The sequence below is a fragment of the Pezoporus wallicus genome, unplaced genomic scaffold, assembly GCF_028554395.1.
Source record: "Pezoporus wallicus isolate ANWC-B61680 ecotype Strahan unplaced genomic scaffold, APGP_CSIRO_Pwel_v1 contig_7068, whole genome shotgun sequence".
Taxonomy (NCBI): domain Eukaryota; kingdom Metazoa; phylum Chordata; class Aves; order Psittaciformes; family Psittacidae; genus Pezoporus; species Pezoporus wallicus.
Genome location: NW_026635623.1, coordinates 923,598 through 943,978, shown reverse-complemented (window position 1 = coordinate 943,978; position 20,381 = coordinate 923,598). Strand labels below are relative to the sequence as shown.

At 46.3% G+C, this 20,381-nt stretch overlaps 1 protein-coding gene across 2 annotated transcripts in view; it reads right to left on the bottom strand.

Annotated features, from left to right (window-relative positions):
- Positions 1–18,654, bottom strand: part of RCOR1 (REST corepressor 1) — an 85,033-nt gene extending 66,379 nt beyond the window's left edge. The window contains exons 1-3 of one of the 2 annotated variants that reach the window (XM_057397104.1): positions 18,507–18,654; positions 17,996–18,175; positions 17,825–17,884 (exon numbers count right to left, since the gene is read on the bottom strand). In XM_057397104.1, the coding sequence (XP_057253087.1) occupies positions 17,825–17,884; positions 17,996–18,175; positions 18,507–18,555 (289 nt within the window). In that variant the 5' untranslated portion in view covers positions 18,556–18,654. Of the gene's footprint in view, positions 1–17,824; positions 17,885–17,995; positions 18,225–18,506 lie in introns of those variants that run through there. The other variant, XM_057397105.1, reaches the window with a different exon arrangement.
- Between the last annotated feature and the right edge of the window lie 1,727 nt (positions 18,655–20,381).

The following is a 20,381-nucleotide window of genomic DNA, read 5'->3' as shown; positions in this document are numbered from 1 at the left end:
AGCTCAGAGGCATGAGACAATGGTGTGACTGATACATTTAGGCAGGCAGCTACAGAGGAATCTGGGAGAAGTAAACATGCTTCTATTAGCATCACTTGGCATTCACTTCTCCAGATTTCACAGTAGATGAGGCCTTTGACTGTGAGAAACTCTGGGCTTCAGGCACCTGCTTGAATCCAGTATGCCACAACACACTGCCCCCAGTAGTTTCCCTACCTTCTCCAGTATCCTGTATTCCCTTCCCAGATTTTCAGGGACAGGCCTCCAGATTCTCAGAAACCCTCTGGTGAAACAGTCACCAAAAACAAACAAACAAACAAACAACCACAAACAAAAAAAAACATGGAAGGAAACTGCCAAGAAACACCCTCCAAACCGTTTGTCTAAGGGGGAAGAAGGTTTCTCCTGAGCAAGCAAAATGTCCCTGCTCCAGGGCTGTGGCTGCTATACCCTGCCAGGCTTCACTCACAGACATGACATTCCAACAACAGGGACAACACCAAAGTAGTCAGAGCAGAGGACACTCCAGTTCCACAGGTCCCCAGGAACAGGTTTTCTTGCATAAGCAAGGAAGAGAGGAACCAGCATGAACTAAAAGTTAAGGTAATACAGAAAAATATGCCCTTACATGAGCAGAACTGGGCAGTCCTGGAAACCTTCCAGTCCCTCATCACTCTGTTACAGACAGAGGGAAGGAATTACAACCCTGAGACACATCAAGGCTGCTCATAATGCACAGCACCGATCTGACACAAGAATCTAACCCCAACACACATTTAATACATATTTCTGTTCCTTCCAAGCAGCCTCAAAGGGAAATGTGTAAACTTAGCTTCTGCCTTCCCTGCTGGAGTCTTCCCCCCTCCCAGCACACAAATGTAGACTCCTCCCCAAGATGATCAGGCAAGCCAAGGACTGGCTGCACCTGCTTTACTTCACAGTAAAGCTAGAGCAAGCACACTGTCTTCACAGTAGAATAGTTAATGCACCGTAGTAACCCTGCAGCCAGAAACACTTTTGGCCTCTAGAAGACAGATTATAAAGGAATAGTTCTTCCTGTTTTACCTTCAGAACATGAACTAGTTTGCTGGGGTCAGACCAGACTTTAGATGCATCAATTCTGTTAACAAGACACACCACACTCACGTCTCCTCTCTCCTTCTTTGCACCAAATCAGACAGGGGATTCCAGCCCTGCCTCATAAAAGACTGGCTCTGCTCAGGCTACTGGTTTCTTCTCCAATGTCTCTAGGTATACACACACTTGTTCAGTACACTCTCATTCCCATACTGAGCAACACAGGTAGCTTTAAGGTAAAACAGAGAAAGCTGAAAGGTTCAGCTTTCTGCCCAAGGTCATATTGAAGTGTCAAGCAATGAGTTTCCTATGGTGAAACACCTGTCACAGTCTATGCCAAGTGGAAATTATTCTCACATGTCAAGATTTTAGGTGACTTCGCTTGATGAAGCCAAGCTCTTTCTAGAGTCTTCTTCCAGCCACTTCTTACCTTCAGAAGTCAGTGTTGTTTGCTGCAGGGCAAACCTAAACCAAGCTTATCTCCCTTCATTAGAAGAAGCCTTGCCTGTTTTCCCATTTGTAAAAAAAAAAAAAAAAAAAAAACAGCTCGAGGATGATTTTTAGAACAGGGTTTTAAGCCACTGGGTGAAAATGGGGAGTACAGGGAAGAAATATAGCCACATTTTCTGCATACCAAGCTGGCTCACCTCCCAACTGGTTTCTCATTCAATTCAAGTCCAGACTCCACTGTGCAAAGACAGGTGACCCAGCTGGGGGCTAACAAGTAGGAAACTTAAGAACTTGAAGAAGGCTTAGCTATGGAGAACACACATGCAGAGCAGAGGTGTTAATTACTCATCTTTCTACTCAGATCAACTGTGCACTGAAAGTTCTGCCTTAAACAGAAACAGTGGCTACTTTCCCTGTAGCACACAAATGTCCCAAGCTCCTCAGTGTGGAGGCTCCTACATGCTGGGAGCCATGAACACTGCAGGTGACAGCAGTCATTTCCCAAACCCCAGTACAAGCTTGTACTCTTACAGTCCAAATGTCTGCAAAAGGGGAATGAGTTCTTTTTCTTCCACTGCCACTGCCCACCTTCAGTTGCCTTCTGTTATTATTACATATCTAAACCCTGGAAGGAACTTATCAGCCAGCTCCACAAGCCACCTCCAGTGGTCAGATACGTTCCAAAGAGCCCTTCAGAGGCTAGTGTCAAATCCCAGCATCCTACCTACATGCTGTTTCCCCCATCACTGCCAGTTAGTCAGATATCTAGACAGTAGGGCCATTTCTGGTGTGTTGACAGCTTTCCCCATCCAATTCATTCCAGGATCTGTTCACGATCGTTACTTCATTCCCTTGCTCACTTCATTCATGCTCTAACTGCGCTTGGCTGCAACCGAAGACTATTTATTTATGGCTGTTTAGAGGCAGTATTCCCACTATCTCCCTCAGTGCTGGCCCATACTCCTACTCCACTCAACTGTAGCTGCATGGAGATAGTTCACTCACTACAATGCAAGTTAAACATCTGCTTTGACAGTATCATCTTTGTCACCCTACAGCTGTGACACAGACATCCGTGAAACAACAGGGTGTAGCTGTACTCTGATCCAAGTGCCTAACAACAGCACTAGCACAAGCTGCCTGCTCTTACTGAATAGGGTCCTGTGCACACCTGGCCAAACTCAGCACCAGAGTAATTACCTGCTGCAGCAAGGACACCCCAACAGCAGAGGGTCCTGCTCTGAAAGCATGGCATGGGAATAGCACACAAGCAACTGCAGTACTGCTCGTTTTTCAGACGGGGGAGGCTGAGCTGTTGGATGGAACAAGGAACAGGAATTGCCATGACCCAGGAGATCCCAATTAGGCAAGCCCTGTCTCAGCCTCAGAGAGGTCTAGGAATGCAGGTAGTGTAGTAACAGCATTTCCACCACTGAGATACAGTGCTTTGTGCAGCTCAGAAATGAAACACAGAGTCCAGAAAGAAGGGAGGTTAAACGTGGAAAGAGAGAAAGCCATAAGGACCCCGTACCCCATGAGTATTTAGCCAACAACTTATATGGAGTAAAACAGAAGTGGAGGAAAGAACCTGTACTCTAAAACTCAAGCCTGGACATAAATAACAAGACTTTAGGAGAGCCGCCCAGAGGTGAATTCAGACCCTGCAAAGCACATGCCTTGCAACTTTACTCAGCTGAATACTGTGCCAACAGCCAGACCGCACAGTGACTTACACTGTATGGCTCTTCCTGCTCAGGCACACTCCCATGAACCAGCACTTCATGTGGCTTGCTCACACTTGCTGTGGCCTGTACAGACCAGCAGAAGGTAGCTATACGCAAGGTCTCCATTCCCTGGATAAATGAAATGCTCACCTGCAACCCACACACACATTCATCTTTAACACGGGTTATGGCAAGCAAGGTATTGGATCCATGGTGACCAAGCTTCACCAAGCCCAGTACAGTAGGGACAAGTAATCAGTATGCTGTGGGGACTTCAGTTTGCTGATGGTCACAGGAAATTACAAGCAACAGAGGAAGAACAGCAGGTACTGTGAACACTACTTGCATCCCACTATGCAAGCCCTCAACTTTTGAGGAAACTGCTTTGGGGTAAGGTAGAACAAAAGCCACAGCAAAGAAGGGTTTCAGCTGAATGGCCTGAACAACTGCAGGGCTGGTAGAGGGCATGTGAGCAGAGAAAGCCACAGCTCTCTTTCCCTGGGAGGAAAGACAGGAAGGACAGGCCTGCTTTTGGCTTCTCCCACCACCAGGCAAGTTGCCATGACCAGGTTGCCAGAGCAGTAACCAGCCATACATGCGAGCCCCTAACACAGACAACAACAGCTGCTATGGGCAGCAGCAGTAGCTCAACATGGATGTTTCAGGCCTTCAGATACTAGCCAAAGGCTGCTGTAAGATAGTCCTCAATGTAGCATCCTTTCCATCATCACTTCACCAGTCTGGCTGTTCACTGATTTCAGGAATTCATCTTCTACAAAGCATAAGAAGGGTAGATTTGTGTTCACCTGCACTGGCAACTATATGCTTAATCTATCACATGCTAAAACAACAGAAAGAACAGCCAAGTGTCTTTAGAAGAGGGCATTAACAGCACAATGTTATTTTCCAAATAAGATTTTCCCCACTGAGACTTTTCAGCCCTTCTTGGTTGGTTGTCTTCCTAATCCCCCTCCCCTCTATGACACTTAGCTTCCAGCTCTGCTGACCTCACAAGTCCTTCTCACATCATTTTCACATCTTCACCAATTTCTCTCTCCTTACAGTCACCCTCCAAGACTACTGTCTTGCCAAAATGCAGAACAAAAACACATTCTTGTTGTCAAGTCAGCTTGCCCTTTTCACATACAGCACACAGTTTTGTGAAACTCAAACCAAAAAAGTCTAGCAGCCAACTCTCCTAGTATTACAGAAGTTGAAATTTTAGGCTCATTAGGAAACAGCGTATTTAAAATTATATATAGATTCAAGAACACTGGAAGCTACTTAAAAAAAAAAAAATCAAAGGCAACACAAAGACATGAGTTTCATACAGCCTGGAAGCAATTCTGTCATTTGTTTTAAGGTTTCTAGTAACGTAATACAGCCTTTACGTTAACATTTCATTTCAAAACACTAAAAACATATGATTGCTCTGTGACTGTCCTGCTCCTGTGGACATTTTCATCGGTAAAAGTCAGGACACGTATGCTCTCTGGTCAGTGCTCACCGATTCCCCAAAACAAAGGGCAAAAATCCCGAGGGCATTAAAAGATGTTTCTAATTACACTACTAATAAGAAGCAGATTTACTCCCCACTGCACAATCCCTATGTGTCAGGTACTGCAAAACTCACCAGGACATTCTCTTCCAAACTTGCTTTGGAAGAACTTTTGCATTTTGACCATGCTCTCTACCAAGCTTGTACAATAGTTATTAAACAGGGAGAAAATGACACATAATGGAATGGTTCTGTTGCAATTCATTGCAACTCTCATTCCTAAAACTTCCAGGTACTTTCCAAAAACATCCCCCCTCTCCATTTCCATCAGAGGCATGGAGATTGACAAGATTTACCTCTGCTAAGGAAACTCCACAGGTAAGCATTACTCAGGTCTTAACTAAGCTTCACTTAGTCAGGAAAGAGAATTTTGGTTAGAATGATTATGCCCAGAAAGATATGGAAAGATACGTTTCTTTTGAAGGCAGTATCCCATATCAAATCCATTTCCACCTAGAGAACAGCTACTTAGAACATTTTGTTCAAACTGAAAAATTTCCAGCCCTTTGATTACAAAGGCAACCTGCCAAGTGAGAGTATAAAATTAGCACGTTAGTGCAGTAGTGTCTTCCTTAGTCTGAAGACAGCTTCAGTGCCTCAATGGCACACCATAGTTTTATGGGGGTATAAGTGAGCTAAGACTGACTAGATTCATTCTTTCCTACTCCAGAGGCTCAGAACCACTTCAACAGCAGTGAAATACAGATACCAAGCCAAATTACGTCTACTGATGAAAGAGTAAGAACAGAGTAGCAATAAAAGTGTGAAGACAACCCTAGCACACAAGGAGGACCCCGCTGCAGCGCACCACAACAAGCAAGCACCACAGTGAGCAAGCAGCACACAGCCATTCTATCCCTTCCTGCTGCAGGGCATATTGCAGCACAGGTGTTTCCCACTGCAGCTCACAAGCACCAAGGCAGTATTTCAAACCCTGGCTGTAGCTGCTGCTCACTTTAGAAATGCAAGTTATTTTTAAAACACATCATCAAAAAAAGGTGGAATACACCCTTTTTTCTGTATTTCTCATGTTTGATAAGCATTTCAGCAGGCATCTATCCAACTTAAGCACACTCTGGGTGAGCACCTGCTCCAAGCTTTGTCCCTGCTCTGGCAGCACGAATTCAATCCGCTGCTTTTATTTATATAGGCACTATAGTCACTGGAAATGTTTTTCCTACCCATCTCTTTCAGAGACCCTATCGCTTGTCCTCCTACCCCCTCCCTCAGCAGCCATAGAAATCATTTTGTGAGCAGAACTACTGCACCCAGTAGTTTCCTTCTCTTGAGTTGAAATAAAACGACAGACTGCTGCTCTGGGCAACAACAGCAGTGGCAGCAGAGTGAGTGATAACCAGGCAGGACAGCATTCCACCAAACTGAGCTGGAGATGGTTCGCTTCAAAAGGAGCCCAACATCTGCTCCCAGAGCCTCTTCTCAATGGTTCAGGTAAGAAGACATGTAACAGTCCCCTTCCCAGCAAGTTTCACAGCAATAACAACTGCTTCCAAGCCTAATTCCCCTGACTCCTCATTTATTTGATTTTATGATCTCTAAAAATATTCTAATTAGGGGGTTTAAAGTTCCAACTTTATTTCTCCTCCATCCTTCAAAATAACTTCAGCAAGATGGGTACAATGAGACATCAAGTTGCCTAATGTAACTACTTTGCACAGATGCTTTAAACAGCTTAAGAATTTATAAAGGTCCTCTCAATATACCTCCATCCTTTGGAACCAGTAGCAGCCAGGCCCAGATTGTCATGCAAAACAAGTGCTGAACATCTCTGCTCTGGACCAGCACACGGGTAATTCCTCAGCCACTAGCTACACCAGAGCAAACCGCAAGACCTCCCAGCTCACATCACCTTTGCTTCTGCTCCAATAAAAAGTCATTTTTTCACCCAAATCTACAAATATACCCTTGACCCTTGCCAGTTTTCAGACTGCTGGCAAGGTGGCTGAATTCGTGCCTGCCATGTTTGCATCACAAGGACAGCATCTGACCTGCATGTGAAAGACCCTTTACTGTTTCACCTGAAACCACCCAAGAAACAAAAGAAACTAATCCCATGCACTCATACTCCCAAGCAAATCGCGGGGGGGGTGCATTTTAGGAACCAAACCAAGGACTAAAACCCCACCCAAGATACAGAAAGAGCTGGAGCGCAATGCAGCAGTTTCCCAGAGAGCAAACCCACTTCGCAAAGCCAGTACGCACAGGAGGAAACAATTTGCCAAGCAGCTCAGATCTTGGGCTGAAATCCAGAGGACAGCTCTGAGAAATCTCCCCTCTGCCATCAAGTTCCCACCAGCAAGCCTCTCCCCCAAGTTACTCAATACTCATATAAAGCCTAACAGCAGAAGAGAGGTGATGAGAACTTCAGATGAGATCCAGCTGTACCCTCCCAGCTCCCCTCAGCACCACCCAGCAATGAGCCTAAGGCCGAGTCTGCAACAAAAAGAGGAAAAGCTCTTTGTGGCACTTGCCTGTCCTCATTGCATCAAAACTTGCTGCCTGCAGATTTGAGTCAGCCAGCAGCCCTGAGGTTTGCTTTATTCGCAAAAGGGGTGAGGAGACCTCCCCTCCCTCCTCTCCAAATTCATAGGACAGGTTTCAGAGCTACCCCCAGCAGCTCAGGCTCAGTGCCCAGCAGGCAGGGGCCAGCCCAGACTCAGCCTGTCCCCACTGCGGGCCCGGCTGCAGCAGAGATCAACTTTCTCACACACCTATTTGCTCACAACAGCAACAGCACAGGATAAGAGTGACACTACTAGCCAGAGACAGACGCTCTAGCAGGCTAAAGGTGAGAGAAGCATTTGCTTCTATAAGAGCAAGTAGCACCTTGAGGCTTCAACAGCAGAAGCTGAGGCAGAAATTCTTCAGTGAGGAAAAAAAGCCTTGAAGAAGGAGCCTGAAAAGGCAAAACCATCACTGCTATTTAAATGCTTGAAAAGCAAGCAGGTACCATATCCAGAGAGGCATGCAAGACGTAAAATAGGTTAAGGGGCAGAGTTCTGCTATGTTTTCCCCGTTTCAGAGCAAAATTAGAACAAAGCAAAAGTCACAACCACTTTCTTCCAGCCTGAGAAGGAACCTGGGAGAACAACTGCAGTGTAGCTCAGGCACAGAGAAGGTGGTTCCCCTGGAAGGACCAGGTACAGGAAAAAAGGGCCCATAGCATGAGGAAGAGCACAGAAATCGGAACAGGGCTGTGTTAGTAAAAGGGTGGACAGATAGGATCTAGCAGCTGTACACAAATTATAATGAAAGTGGAAGAACCACAAATAGCAACTTAGGAAAAGGAAAAAAAAAATCTGAGGCATATTAAAGGAAAACAATCTTTGAGCCAACTACAAAAAGAGCTGACTGCAGAAACATTTGGGGCAAACCAAGCAAGCAGCTCTTCCTCCAGAAGTAGGAAACTTCTGGAAGGACGTGCAAGGACAACTGCAGCTTTTTAAGCCAGTCAGAGGGGAAAGGGATAACAGTGAGCCAAGGTGTGAAATAAAAACTACTTCAAACTAGTTGCTGTGGGAGGTTAAATTAGGTAAGAGTGTACTTTGCTAAGAAAGAAAAAGAGCAGGTGGTAATTGGGAGCATCTCTATAAATGGCCTTATTCCAACAGGAATGATAGTTATTGCACATCAAATGCTTATAAAATAAAAAAGATCCATTTAAACCAGTGGGCAGAGCATAACAAATTACTGCTGTGATACAGGAAGCCAACAGCTGCAGGGGAAAAGCATGCTAGAGCTCAGCCTCCAAGACACACTTGAGGTCCACCCTTCCCTTAAAGTTTGGGTCTCCATTCGCCTTCAAGCCCCTACAATTTGCCACACATCCTTTCTCAGGCATTACCAACAAAAACAACACTAGGGAACGGGCTGCCCTTACTTCTTGTACGAGAAGTGCCAAAACATGAGCTTGGGACACAGTAACTTACCAACAAAATATTGCCCAAGTTAAAAGGTCTCCAGCTCATCCAGCACATACCAGCATCTATGCTAACAGTCTGCAAAAGCAGTGCAAGTTTTGAAGGTGTTTACCTTCTCTTAGTCATAATTTTAAGTTTTTACAGCCAGAGTTTAGAAGTGACCTTGTGGTATTTTAAGCCTGTGACCTTTGTTTAGAGTGTATGTCATTTTCAGCAGTATCTATTTTAATGCAGGCTACAATTTTTAGACTATATGAGCAGTGCAACAGTTTTGCACTGGATATCACACCACACCACTTCACAGCACTTTAAGTAAAGGCTGCGTCAAAACCTACCTGCTGAAACTCCTGCTCACGCAGCCACCATGTACTCATTATTCACGTGTACAAGAGGGCTTTCCCCCAGAATTGGCTGGTAAATGGGGATCCACTGAGGGCTGGTTTTATTCTCCCAGCTTAAAGACAAATACCCAGAATTTGGGGTGAGCAGAGTTGTCTTCCCCTAGGGAAGTTGCAGAATATCAGAACAGGGGGTTTCATTGTTGTTGTTAAGACTAGTTAATCCACACACTGTGAGCTGGGTCTGCCTAGCAACAAGTTGGGAGTTTAAAACTTGTACCATCCTACTTGTGTTCCCATGGCTACTGTCATGAACAGTGTGGTGGCAGCTGCACAAATCAGCACAAGGGTCCCAGGAGGGACATCTTAAAGACTCCCAGACAGAAAACAATACTAAGAAAGCACAAATGGTACACCTGGTACGCCTGCCTGCCTTTACAGCCCTTTACTCCCCACTGAAAGCACCCAGAGCAGCCCCCTCCTAAGGATGGAGGGATGCCAGCCAGGGGAACAGACATGCAGACTGGTATCCAGAGATTATTTACACTGTTAAGAACAAAAAAAAAAAAAGCTTGAATTACAGATGTGGCACTTTTAGATTCTCACACAGCTGTCAGCAACCTAAGTGCAGAACTATATACACAACTCCAGCCAACAGTGCCTGCTACATGGGGCAGCAAGCTCTCAACATCGGGTGGGGTGGAGGCAAAAAAATCCTCCACTATCCTCACTCACACATGGCCAAAACTCAAACCAGCGCTACAGATAGTAACAGACAGATGTGCTTAGATCCCCAAAGAAGGTAGGAAGTCAGAGGAAAGAGAAAAAACTCTGCATTTCAATGCAAGCTGCAAGTACAGAGTTGCTTCAAAAGCAATGCTGTTATGTAAACCAGGCTTCCCTAGTCCTGTAGCTTCAGTTCTTTAAGAGGGGAGGCCATTTCCTGCTCAGGAGAGGTTTTTCTTCGCCTTTATCCAGCCCCATTCTCCCCTGTGAAACTAACTCTGTGCCCTCTCCAAGGACTAGTTAAGAGGGGAGGGCAGGCATTGTGCCCCTGCATGCAAGTCTTCTTTACATGTATTCCCTAGGGATTTCTGAATCCCGAAGCCACAACTATGATTACACATTTGTTATATTATACTTTCATACTACAACTGTAAAGTCTAGAATGACACCAATTCAAGGTCATGTACACTAATAATTGTTTTCAATACCCACCTTTCAAACATAAGTCTCTACATAAACTAATCCCCAACTTGATAAGACATCTAGTCATCTAAAAGTACGCACACATGCTATCATAACAGGCTATCACAGATACCTACAAAAAGCAGAACTGCCATATGGACAACCACGTGGTTAGACTCCTTTCATTAGGAAACTGCACTGCAAAAGCAAGCCATTGGCACACTCAGATTATTATTTGCAGATGTCCCCTAGAGGTACCTGCATGACAGAGCAGGGCTGAAGGGGGAAGCATAGACTAGAATTTCCTCCCAAGAGGGGATTTTTGCAATTCTATCACATTGCTGCAGCCTCCTCCTCTCAAAGAGGCAACATTTACCAATACTTCCTTTATGATGTTCAAAGTTGCTGCATAGAGATGAAATTTTGAAGATACTTGGAAAGGTAGGTTAACCTCACTTGGTCCATCTCAAAATCTCACATGAGAAGTGAAGCAAATTCGCTGAGTTTGACCTACAATACTTAAAGGCAGTCCCATCACAACCTGTTGTGTTTAAATACAGTCAGGGAAGGACAAAAGCAGCCAGACTCTAGAATATGCTGAAGAAACTTTCACTGTCTTCACTAAGACTGAGCACTTTCAAAAGCACAAAGTCATCAAAATTTCATATGAGACTACTAATTAAAAGCTTGTAAAGTTAAAAAAAAAAAGACACGTCTAATCCAACATTCCCTACAAAAGCATTTAAGACCACATTTAGTTTCAAATCAACTTTGTCTTTTCAAGAACTGAATTTCAAACTGCTCTCTCAAGTTTAAATACTTAAAAACATGGGACTGCTCATTTTCTTCTACCATCAAATCAAAGCCTCAAAAGACAAGGTCACCTAGTGCAGAAAGAAGTACAGACAGGGAGCATGCTCTAACTACCCCAGGGTTTTCTTTTTGGTTTTGTCTCTAGACTCAATCAGCCACCAGTCACCATGTACCTATCCTACCTAACACGTGGAATGAGTAAGGCAAGCCTTGGCCACAGAGAGTTGTTATATCTGAGGGAAGCAGGGACTAGCACTAACCATAAGTTTCTGAGGAGCCAGTTACTTCAGATTTATATGTCTGGCACATTATTAAAAAAGTATATTAAAAGTTACCCCAGTTAAAAAATACATACGTCCAACAAAGCACTGTCATTTACACTACTCTGAAGGTATGTGACAGGACTAGAGCCCACTATAAGCCGCATTATACAGTGTGCCTTGATCACAGAGGCAAAGATTTCTGAACTAATTATAATGACCAATCACAGGAAGCTCTAAGCCTTCACTTGGCCAAGTCACAGACCTAACTAGGGCTGAAAACAAGAGTTTTAAGAGCAACTCATTAAGCAGCAGGAACCAGCTATGAAGAACAAAGCAGTCACTCTACCTAGTATTAATTCCAAGCCAGCCATTAATACATTTGTCAGTACATGAGACAACTATTACCTCCACATACAAACACTGCATGTGCCAGGCAGGGAAGGAAGCCACAGGCTTTGGCTGCACTGAGACTTGTTTGTTTACTACAGCATTAAGGTTTTAGAAGGATGTTCTTGGTATTGTTTGAGTAACAAGAAAGCTCCGGAGCCATGCTTTGGCATAAGGTGGAGTGAGAGCTCTACTCACCACTAGCAGTTTCTGCACCTCTTCACAGAGTAAGTGAACAGACCGGATGAAAGGTAACTATTGAGCCACACAGACAAAAAGTTTCCCTCAGGCGAGCAGCCCAGCAGCAAGAAAGGTATGGCACAAAAATCAACAGCTGTACTGCTGCTGAGGTGCCAAAGATATGGATAATACATCCCCAACTTGAGCACTACTCCTTTTTCTCCATAGTGGATTTAAAAAGCAAAAGGATAAGCTAAAGTGTCAGCATCTACAAGTCAGCTTCATTCTCCTCATGTAGCAGTGGGACCACAGCCTCTCCGGCCCTGGTGACTGGACCAGGCAGTATGTAGTAGTGACGGGACAAGATGATACAGACACTCATGCAGCAGAGTTGCCGACACAACACAAGTGAGGAGGTGGCAGGAGTCATCTCCCCCTTCCCCAGGACTACTGGGGAGCAGCTTGACCTTTAGAACCCCCTTTGACTGTATCAAAAAGCCCATGGGGTCAAGACAGCCAAAAAAAAAAAAAATTTAAAAAAAAAAATCAAGGTTTCAACAACAGCTTTTGGTGGAGCACCTGTTGGGCACCTTCTCATCAGCTCTGCAGCACACCACATACAGAGAAAACACTTGTGGAAGAACAGGGGCAAGACAAATATAGCCCACGAGGGAGAAAGGGGCTGAGCAGACTCAACTAGAGAGAAAAGCTCCTCTTTTCCCCACCAGAAAGTTTAAGAGAAAGCCCACAGGACTTAAATTCTCTACCACCTAATAGGGAAAACACACTCTTGTTAGAATGATGCACATCTCTTCAGACCACAGTAAAAGGACCGAGGCATGCCTGGTTTATTAAGATACTAGGCAGCCTCTGTCAGCCCAAACAGATTGGGCACTAGCAGATTATGGTTTGGTATTTCTGATTAGATCAAACATCCTCGTAACTCTCCAGTAACTTTTCCAGAGACTGTTGCACTAAGGGCATTTAAGGCAAAGTCATGTGAGGAGATGTACCAGTATTTCCAGTTTCAGGAGTTCAGTTGACTTCTACACTTGCTTAGATGGAGATCCCAAAGTTCCACCTGAAGAGCACATTCTCCCCCCATCCACTTTCTGTTGAGTCGGTTCATCTAAACACCATTTTCTCTTACAGCCATTGGGTACTTAAGACTATTTGCAAACTATATGGACTGTTAGGAGCAGCACTAGTTGCAAACAAAGAAACAGAACAAGCTGGCTTGGAGCTGGACTTGCCAAGTGTAAGTCATAAGGCAACTTTTAGCAATCTCAGTCCCTACTGTGTAGGCCAATAGGCGCTTCTGCAGAGAACCCTGCAAACTAGATGAAGATACAACCTAATGAAATATGGCCTTTATAACCACCTACAGATATAGCTACATTTCCTTTTGAAATATAGCTATTCCAGGGGAATCAGCCATCATGGGGCTGGCCTATTATTACACTTTCACCTTTGATCCTAAAAAGCCAGACAGCAGGCAAATTTTAACAGCCAGAAGTGATGGATGGATACAACAGCTCCCTCCCCTAGGACCTGACCATGCCACACATTGTTTGGGTGGGTTTTACTGTTCTTTTATTTGGGAGGTGAGAGGGGGGCGATTGGCGTCTTTTGGTTGCTTGCTTTTTTTTACCCTTCTTATGACACTACTACACTGACAAGAGTTTCTGACTACATTAAAAAGGTTTGGGGTTTTTTGTTTGTTTGTTTTCACTTTAATTTTTGATAACACTGAAACAACACAGCCTTGACCATGAAAGGAGGCCAGGAAATACACAAAGTGTTTGGGCAGAAGCACAGGGGGGCACAGAAATGTGGACCAGAGAAAGAGCTCCTCAAGGATTTCTGGCAGTGAGCATCATCCAGTAAGTTTTTCTGCACCTAGAGGTGAAAGCACTAGAGTATTTCTTTCCACCATTTTTACTTTACCTGTTACAGTACAGCAACAATAAACTTAAGAGAGCAGCACAGCCAGCAAGGGATTGACACACACATCCCAACTTCAGACCTCTGCAATAAGACACTGTTGAGTCAAACCAGCTTTTGCTCATCTGTTTCCACTGGAAATAGCACCAGAAGCTGCTTTCCAAAGATGACCAACGCAGCTGATGTCCAAAGGTACAAGATGCAGCTTGTATTTTTACTACCATAACAAATAAGGGAAAACTGAAGTTGTAGTGCTGCAAGTAGAAAGAAAAGCTCATCTGCCTTCAATACCTGTCAAAATTAGGAGAGACTGATCTCTTCAGGGAGTCACTCAAACATACAGAAGCTTTAATCTTTACTTAAATTCACTGGCTGTGTTAAAGTGCTCACTAATGCCTTCTTTCAGTGTTCCAGTAGCATAAATTAATAAGCAACAAGTAAAATGGTCAAGTACAATATCAGTGCTTCCCCATATTAAAGATTTTTATTTAGTTTTAGGATACGCAATGTTTCCTTCCACTGAGTTTTTCCATTATCAGGACACATGGATTTGTATGGATTAAAAGAACCATAATAGTTCTCCCTCTTTAAAACATCTCAGACCAAGAACTCACAAGAAATGCTGACCTACTGATATCAGCCTTTGTTTAATGCATAGAATTTTAAGCTGGCAAATATTTGACTCTTGAGCTCTAACAAAAGAAGATATAGGAGAGACAAGAGCAATTTTTCACATCATATCTGTGAAGTCATGGCCAAGCAGTGAAACACAGCTGAAGCTCAAGTTTTACCAACTCTAGCATGCTTTGACATGAGATTTTCAGCTCCAAAAGTTTTGCCTGTTCTCCTTCCTAGTTGAATCAGCTTGTTTAATAAACAAAAAAAAGCAAAAGCCTTGCCTTTACTGTACAACTGTTCTTATTATACAAATAACAGAGGTGTAAGTTACTGAGAATAAAAAAGTGGGATCAATGCAGCAAGAACTTACTCTCCCAGAGTAAGGGGAGATCGGGATAAGTGAGAAAGATACCAGCACTAACTTTGGCAAAGAACCTATAAGCTCTGCCAGGACACAGAATAGGCCTTGACATCATAGAGATTTACTAAGGGACCACCTCCCACAGAAGGTTCCAGCCATGAGTATTTTTACAAAGAATCACATCAGACCCTTCCTTGGCCACTGCCACAAAAAGTTTTAGCCATAAGTATTAAAAACTTGCATTAAGATATTTTAATCCAGAATGAGAACTTGTAATTTTCTGGTTTTAAGGATGAAGCAAAACCCTGAATCATTTTCCTCATACTCAGCTCAAAGAGGGAGAGACAAGCACTCTCTATCCTCCTCCATGTTAACTAAAAAGTGCTAAGGTCTCTTCCCTCACAAAACCTAGGCAATCACTGAGGAGACACTCTCTTCACTTTCAGGCCATACAATATGCTACTTTTTCACTCTTCTCTGGCTATTTAATTCACGAAACCCAGACCAACACCCCACCACGGCCTTGTTCTATCACTCTTCTCTCCCATAGTCTCACAGAATAAGATTTCAGAAAAAGCTTTCCTGATTTTATTGCTCTTTGCTACAGTTCACGTGGCTGAGAAGTGAAACAAAATTAAATGCTTTCTCTGCCCCTCTGCATGGGAACAGAGGAACATGCACATCAGAATCAGCCAAACCCAAGGTATAATTGAACAGTAAGTCGAAAGCAAAAAAAACAAAAACAATACACACAAGGCCTAGTTTGTGCCATTTTTCCCCTCAGACTCAGCTAAAGCATTATGAGCACTCTGCATTTTACCAGCCAGCTAATCTGAAGGTGAAAGCCTCCACAACTTGACACCAAAGAACCTCCAAGCTTTAGGACCCTTCGGTCAAACAGTCCCCAAAATCTCTACTGAGAAACAGATACTGCATGCTCTGATAACACTATTCCATTGATTTAACTTTGAAACTCTACCAGTGAGACAAGACAACAGTTTCAGTCAAAAGGTCCTACTGCAGCTTATTTAAGGTTTTCTTTCTTATACAGGGAAACAAAACAGGCATACCAAATAAACATAACATGGTTATTTAGCCTTCAGGACCCAGAAGAGATCACAAAATTCAGAGAATAATGTTGCACTGCAAAATTATTCCTGGGTAATCCCACAGGCCAGGAAACCAACTCTTCAATGGACAAGCAGACAAAAATTCACCTCAAACTTGTGAAATCAAAAGAGGGGGGGAGGGAAGGAGAGTATAGAGTAAAGGAGGACCCGCTGCCCGCTCAGGTCATCAGAAGATTGATCACTTACATAGTGTGCATCTACTAAAAGCTCACTATATTACACTGTGTACTCAGATAAGAGTGCTTGCTGATGCTATGTTAGGCTGTTACTCAGAAAAAAATTTGCTTCTCCACATCACACACTTCCCCTCCCTTCCACACAGCACAGAAAGCAATCACCTTTGTATAGGTCATGTCTCTAAGTATGAGCCAGAATGTCTCTTAAGTTAGAGCCAGAACTGTGAGGAAGGGGCACACAGTATTTCCAAACCCCCTCCATCTATTATGTTAGAGAAACAAATTGCACAAAAGAGCATAATTCACAGGGGTGATTGAAAAGCCCAAGTATTGTTGTGATACCTGGCTAATAGCCAATGTGATCCACATCGTGTGTTACAGAAATGTTGTGTTTGACCTACAGATTGAAAAACAGAGTCAACTGCTGCCTAACTAACAGCTCCCTCTCTCCCCCCCCCCCTTTCTTTTTCTCCTCCTCTTCCCCCTCCCCCCTTCCTCCTGGTCAACCAAGAAATGGAGTTCTCATGTGCCAAGACCTTGGATCTGATTTTGTCAAGAAAATGAAGGGGGGAGGAATGGGGAAAAATGATTCCAAAAATAAATATAAATAATATTGAACTTAGAAAAAAAAAACACCTCTTCACCCTCCCCGACCAAATATATACATTTAATAATACAAAAAGGCATTCAACATATTAGCGCAGAGCCTGAGGATGATCCACAAGAAACGTTTTTCCTGAATCCGCACAATAGTAACTCTCAGGATCATTCGATAAGGAGACACTGTGGTGTTCCACACCATTCTTCTTGTTTTAAGGCAAGAGGTGCAGATGATTCAATTAAGTTTGGGCTGGGCAAAGGGATAACTCCAAATGTCAGGATCTCCAGACAGGAGGAGGGTTTCATCTAGCTTCAACCTCCACTTACAAAGGAACAATACGGCGGGGGGGGGGGGGGGAATTGCTTAGATTTCAAACTAAGGAGGTCAACAGCCTGTCTTTCTATACACCGAGATACATCAGTACTAACATGCTTCCAGCACCTGCCTTTCAGCACAGCCCCAATTCCTTTGTTTGCTCAAAATTTGCTTCCATACCACTTTAAATTAGCTTACAAAGAACCGCAGCAGAATAGCTGGAATGTGAAACATTTTTTTTTTTTTTTGGAGGGGGAAGGAGAGCAGCTTCTTAGGAAGGGAAAAAAATTAAATACAGACCCAAGTCGCTTCTAAACACCTCCGAAAATAAAATACATTTACAACTTATTGTCTTCTAGCTCCAGCCCTGCTACCGAGCCCACGGACACACGAGTCCAGGAGAGGGTAAAATCAAAAAAGAAAAAAATCCACCCAACTGCCATCTCCTGCCTCCCCTAGCCCTGCCAGCTTCCCTGTTCCTCCCTGCCTGCAAAGCGCCCTCTGGAAAGCATCGAGACTTCTTTTATCTACCGTGTGTGCCGGGGGTGGGGGGGAGGGAGGAGAAGGGGGTTCCTTGTTCTTGCTCTGGGTGTTTGGGACCGCAACTGGGGAGGATTATTTTTGGACACACACCCCCTCCCCAATAAGCGGAGCCACACATACACACACACACATCGGGGCTCCGCTCATTGGAGGGAGGGGGTCCAAAGCAACGGATGGGGGGGAGTCGCCCCCCCACCTTAAAAAATTAACGAAGACTTACCGGGGTCGAAATCAGGGACCACCGCCTGGTACTGCGGCCCGACCCTCATACCGCCGCCGGCTGGGGGAAGCAGAGGGAGAAGCGTTACCCGCGTGGGCCCGCCCGGCCCCTGCCCCCCCCCCCCCCCCCCCCCCCCCGGTTACTGTACACCGCCACCCCCCCGCTCCTCACCGTGCTCCTCATCGCTGGAAGACCCCGAGCTGCCCTCCTCCCAGGAGTTGCCGCTGCTGTTGCCGTTGGGGGCGGCGGATAAACTTTTGCTACCACCGTTGTTGTTATTATTCGCGCCGGCGGCGTTGTGGTTCCTGCCCCGCCGTTTCCCCGAGACCTCCGGGCCCTTCTCGATCATGGCTGGCATTTAGGGGAGGAAAAGGGAGGGAGGGGGTGTGTTGGGGTGTGGAGAAGAAGGGAGAGGGGGAGAGCAGAGTTTAAAAACTGCGGGGGAGGGGGGGGGGGGGAGAGGGAGGGGGGCTGTGGGAGGCGCCGAGGGCGGGCGGGAACCGGGGCGGGCCGGGCCGGGCCGGTGTGCGGCGGCAGCAGCGCGGTTACATCCCCCACTGCGATCGCCCCGAACTTTAAGACTCATCCCAGCCCTGCGCTGGGACTCCGTTCAACCTGCGCTGCTGCCTGCCACCAGCCCCACCTTCCCCCGCTCCTGCCCCTGCCCATTGGCTAAACCTACATTTTGGGAGGCGAGCCCGTCTGCCCATTGGACAGCGCCTCCTGCCCATCGTGGCGGCCTGGCGCTTCCGTTTGCTGGGTTAGGTGGAGGCGTATCGCTGGGCCGTACGTGTGAGGGCTCCAGGATCTCTCCGCCCAGCGATACCTCTTCTCAGAGAGCTGCCGCTGAGCGGAGGGGGATGGAGGCGAGCTGCTGTGCCGCCACCGCAGCGGTGCTCCGCGGCTTAGCCCGGTCCGGCTCGGCTCGGCTCGGCTCGCGGGGTGGGCGACAGCGGGGTTCGCCGCCCCAGCGTGAAGTCAGCCCCGGGAGGGTATTGAGGGACTACTTTTGCCTCTTACCTCCCCCCTCCCCCCAGGCGGAAGGTTACGGCGTGGTTTGAATGGGTTCCATACAAAGCCCTTGTTGCCATGGGGGCTGTTGCTAGGGGCGTCGGTCCGGTCGGGGCGCGGCCGGGGGCGGTTAGTGCCTGTGGCTCTGCTCGTGGTCCGGTCGGGACGGCTCGTGTTGCCGGCAGCAGAGGCTGCTCCGCGAGGGGGAAGGGTGTTCCGAGGTGTTGGGAAGCCTAGCGGTCAGGAATGGCCTGAGGAGGGGGGGCGGACCGGTTGGGAGCAGCACCGATGGCACGGGACATCGTCGTTGGCGATTCCCGGTGGCCGGGAGCAGATCTCTGAAGGGATGCGGGCAGCCAGCTGGAAAACGGGCACACTGGGACGGCCCTTCCTGGCCGCAGCCCAGAGCAGGGTCGGGTCCCGACAGGAGGGCGCTCCCGACTTCCCTCCAGAGGGAGAGCCGGCGGCCAAAGCCCTTGCCTCGGGCAGCGGCAGTGGTCGTCCCGAGGTCCCCTCGAGCACTTCTTTAGTCACCCTCCCTTCCGTTCCCCCTGAGGCGCTCTGTTGCGAAGTCAGAATCTCTCTTTGGGCCCGGCCTGAACAACAGACCCCACACCCAGATTTCCATATCCCGTGCCTTGCCGGCTGGGCACCTTTCCCCCCAGGCGACCTGTGCGGCCTGGTGGGAGTTCGGGCCTCAGCGCTGCCCCTTCAGCGTGCGAAGGCCCGGCTCGGCACGGAAACCCTCTCCACGTGGCTGCCAGCGTTAAGATCGGGCTTCAGGAGTCGGGGACGCCGTAGTCTGGCGTGTTTGTGCCTTCCCCCAGCCAAATCCGGGAGTGGGCTACTGCCCTACCTGCAGCACAGCCTCCCAAAACCTGGGAAGGAGCCTGGGCGAGGAGCGAGGGGCGAGGGACGGAAACAAAAGGGGAAGTGAGGCCACTTTTCCTTTCCTTGTGACACGAGGCTCCTACCAGCAAACCCTATAGGCTTCAGGGGGAAAATTGTTTCGGGGGGAGGACAGGAATGGGGTCTCCAGACCCGTCATAACAGAAATGAGCAACAAAAGTGTACAAACTGCTCGCTTTTATTTGCGACTTGAACTGTACAGCAGGGCGAGGGAAAACAATACATAATCGTGGAAAACAGCTTGTGGGGTGTGTCTTGTATTTTCATTCAAATTAACTTCCTTAGCAAGTTTTTTTATTTATTGGTCCGTGCAATTAAAAGTGCGATTTGACTTGCAGCGGTTATCTCGTATCAGACAAACTGTCCCCAGCCGCTCCCCTCCTCCCTCTGCCATTTTAATCCAAGAGAATTTGCACAGGGGGAGGGGGAAAGTGCTGCTGAGGCAGAGCTACGGGCTCTAGGGCTGGGTTTACCGTTCCTCTTCTATAATGTGTTTAAGATTATCAAAATTATTTCACTGCTAGGTTATAGTTTGGAAGGGGTCCTCCCCAGTTTTCATGCACTATTTGCTCCATTAAAACAGAAAAGTAATACCTTTTGAAATCCATGTTAGTTTCTTTCAGTGTACTGACCTCTT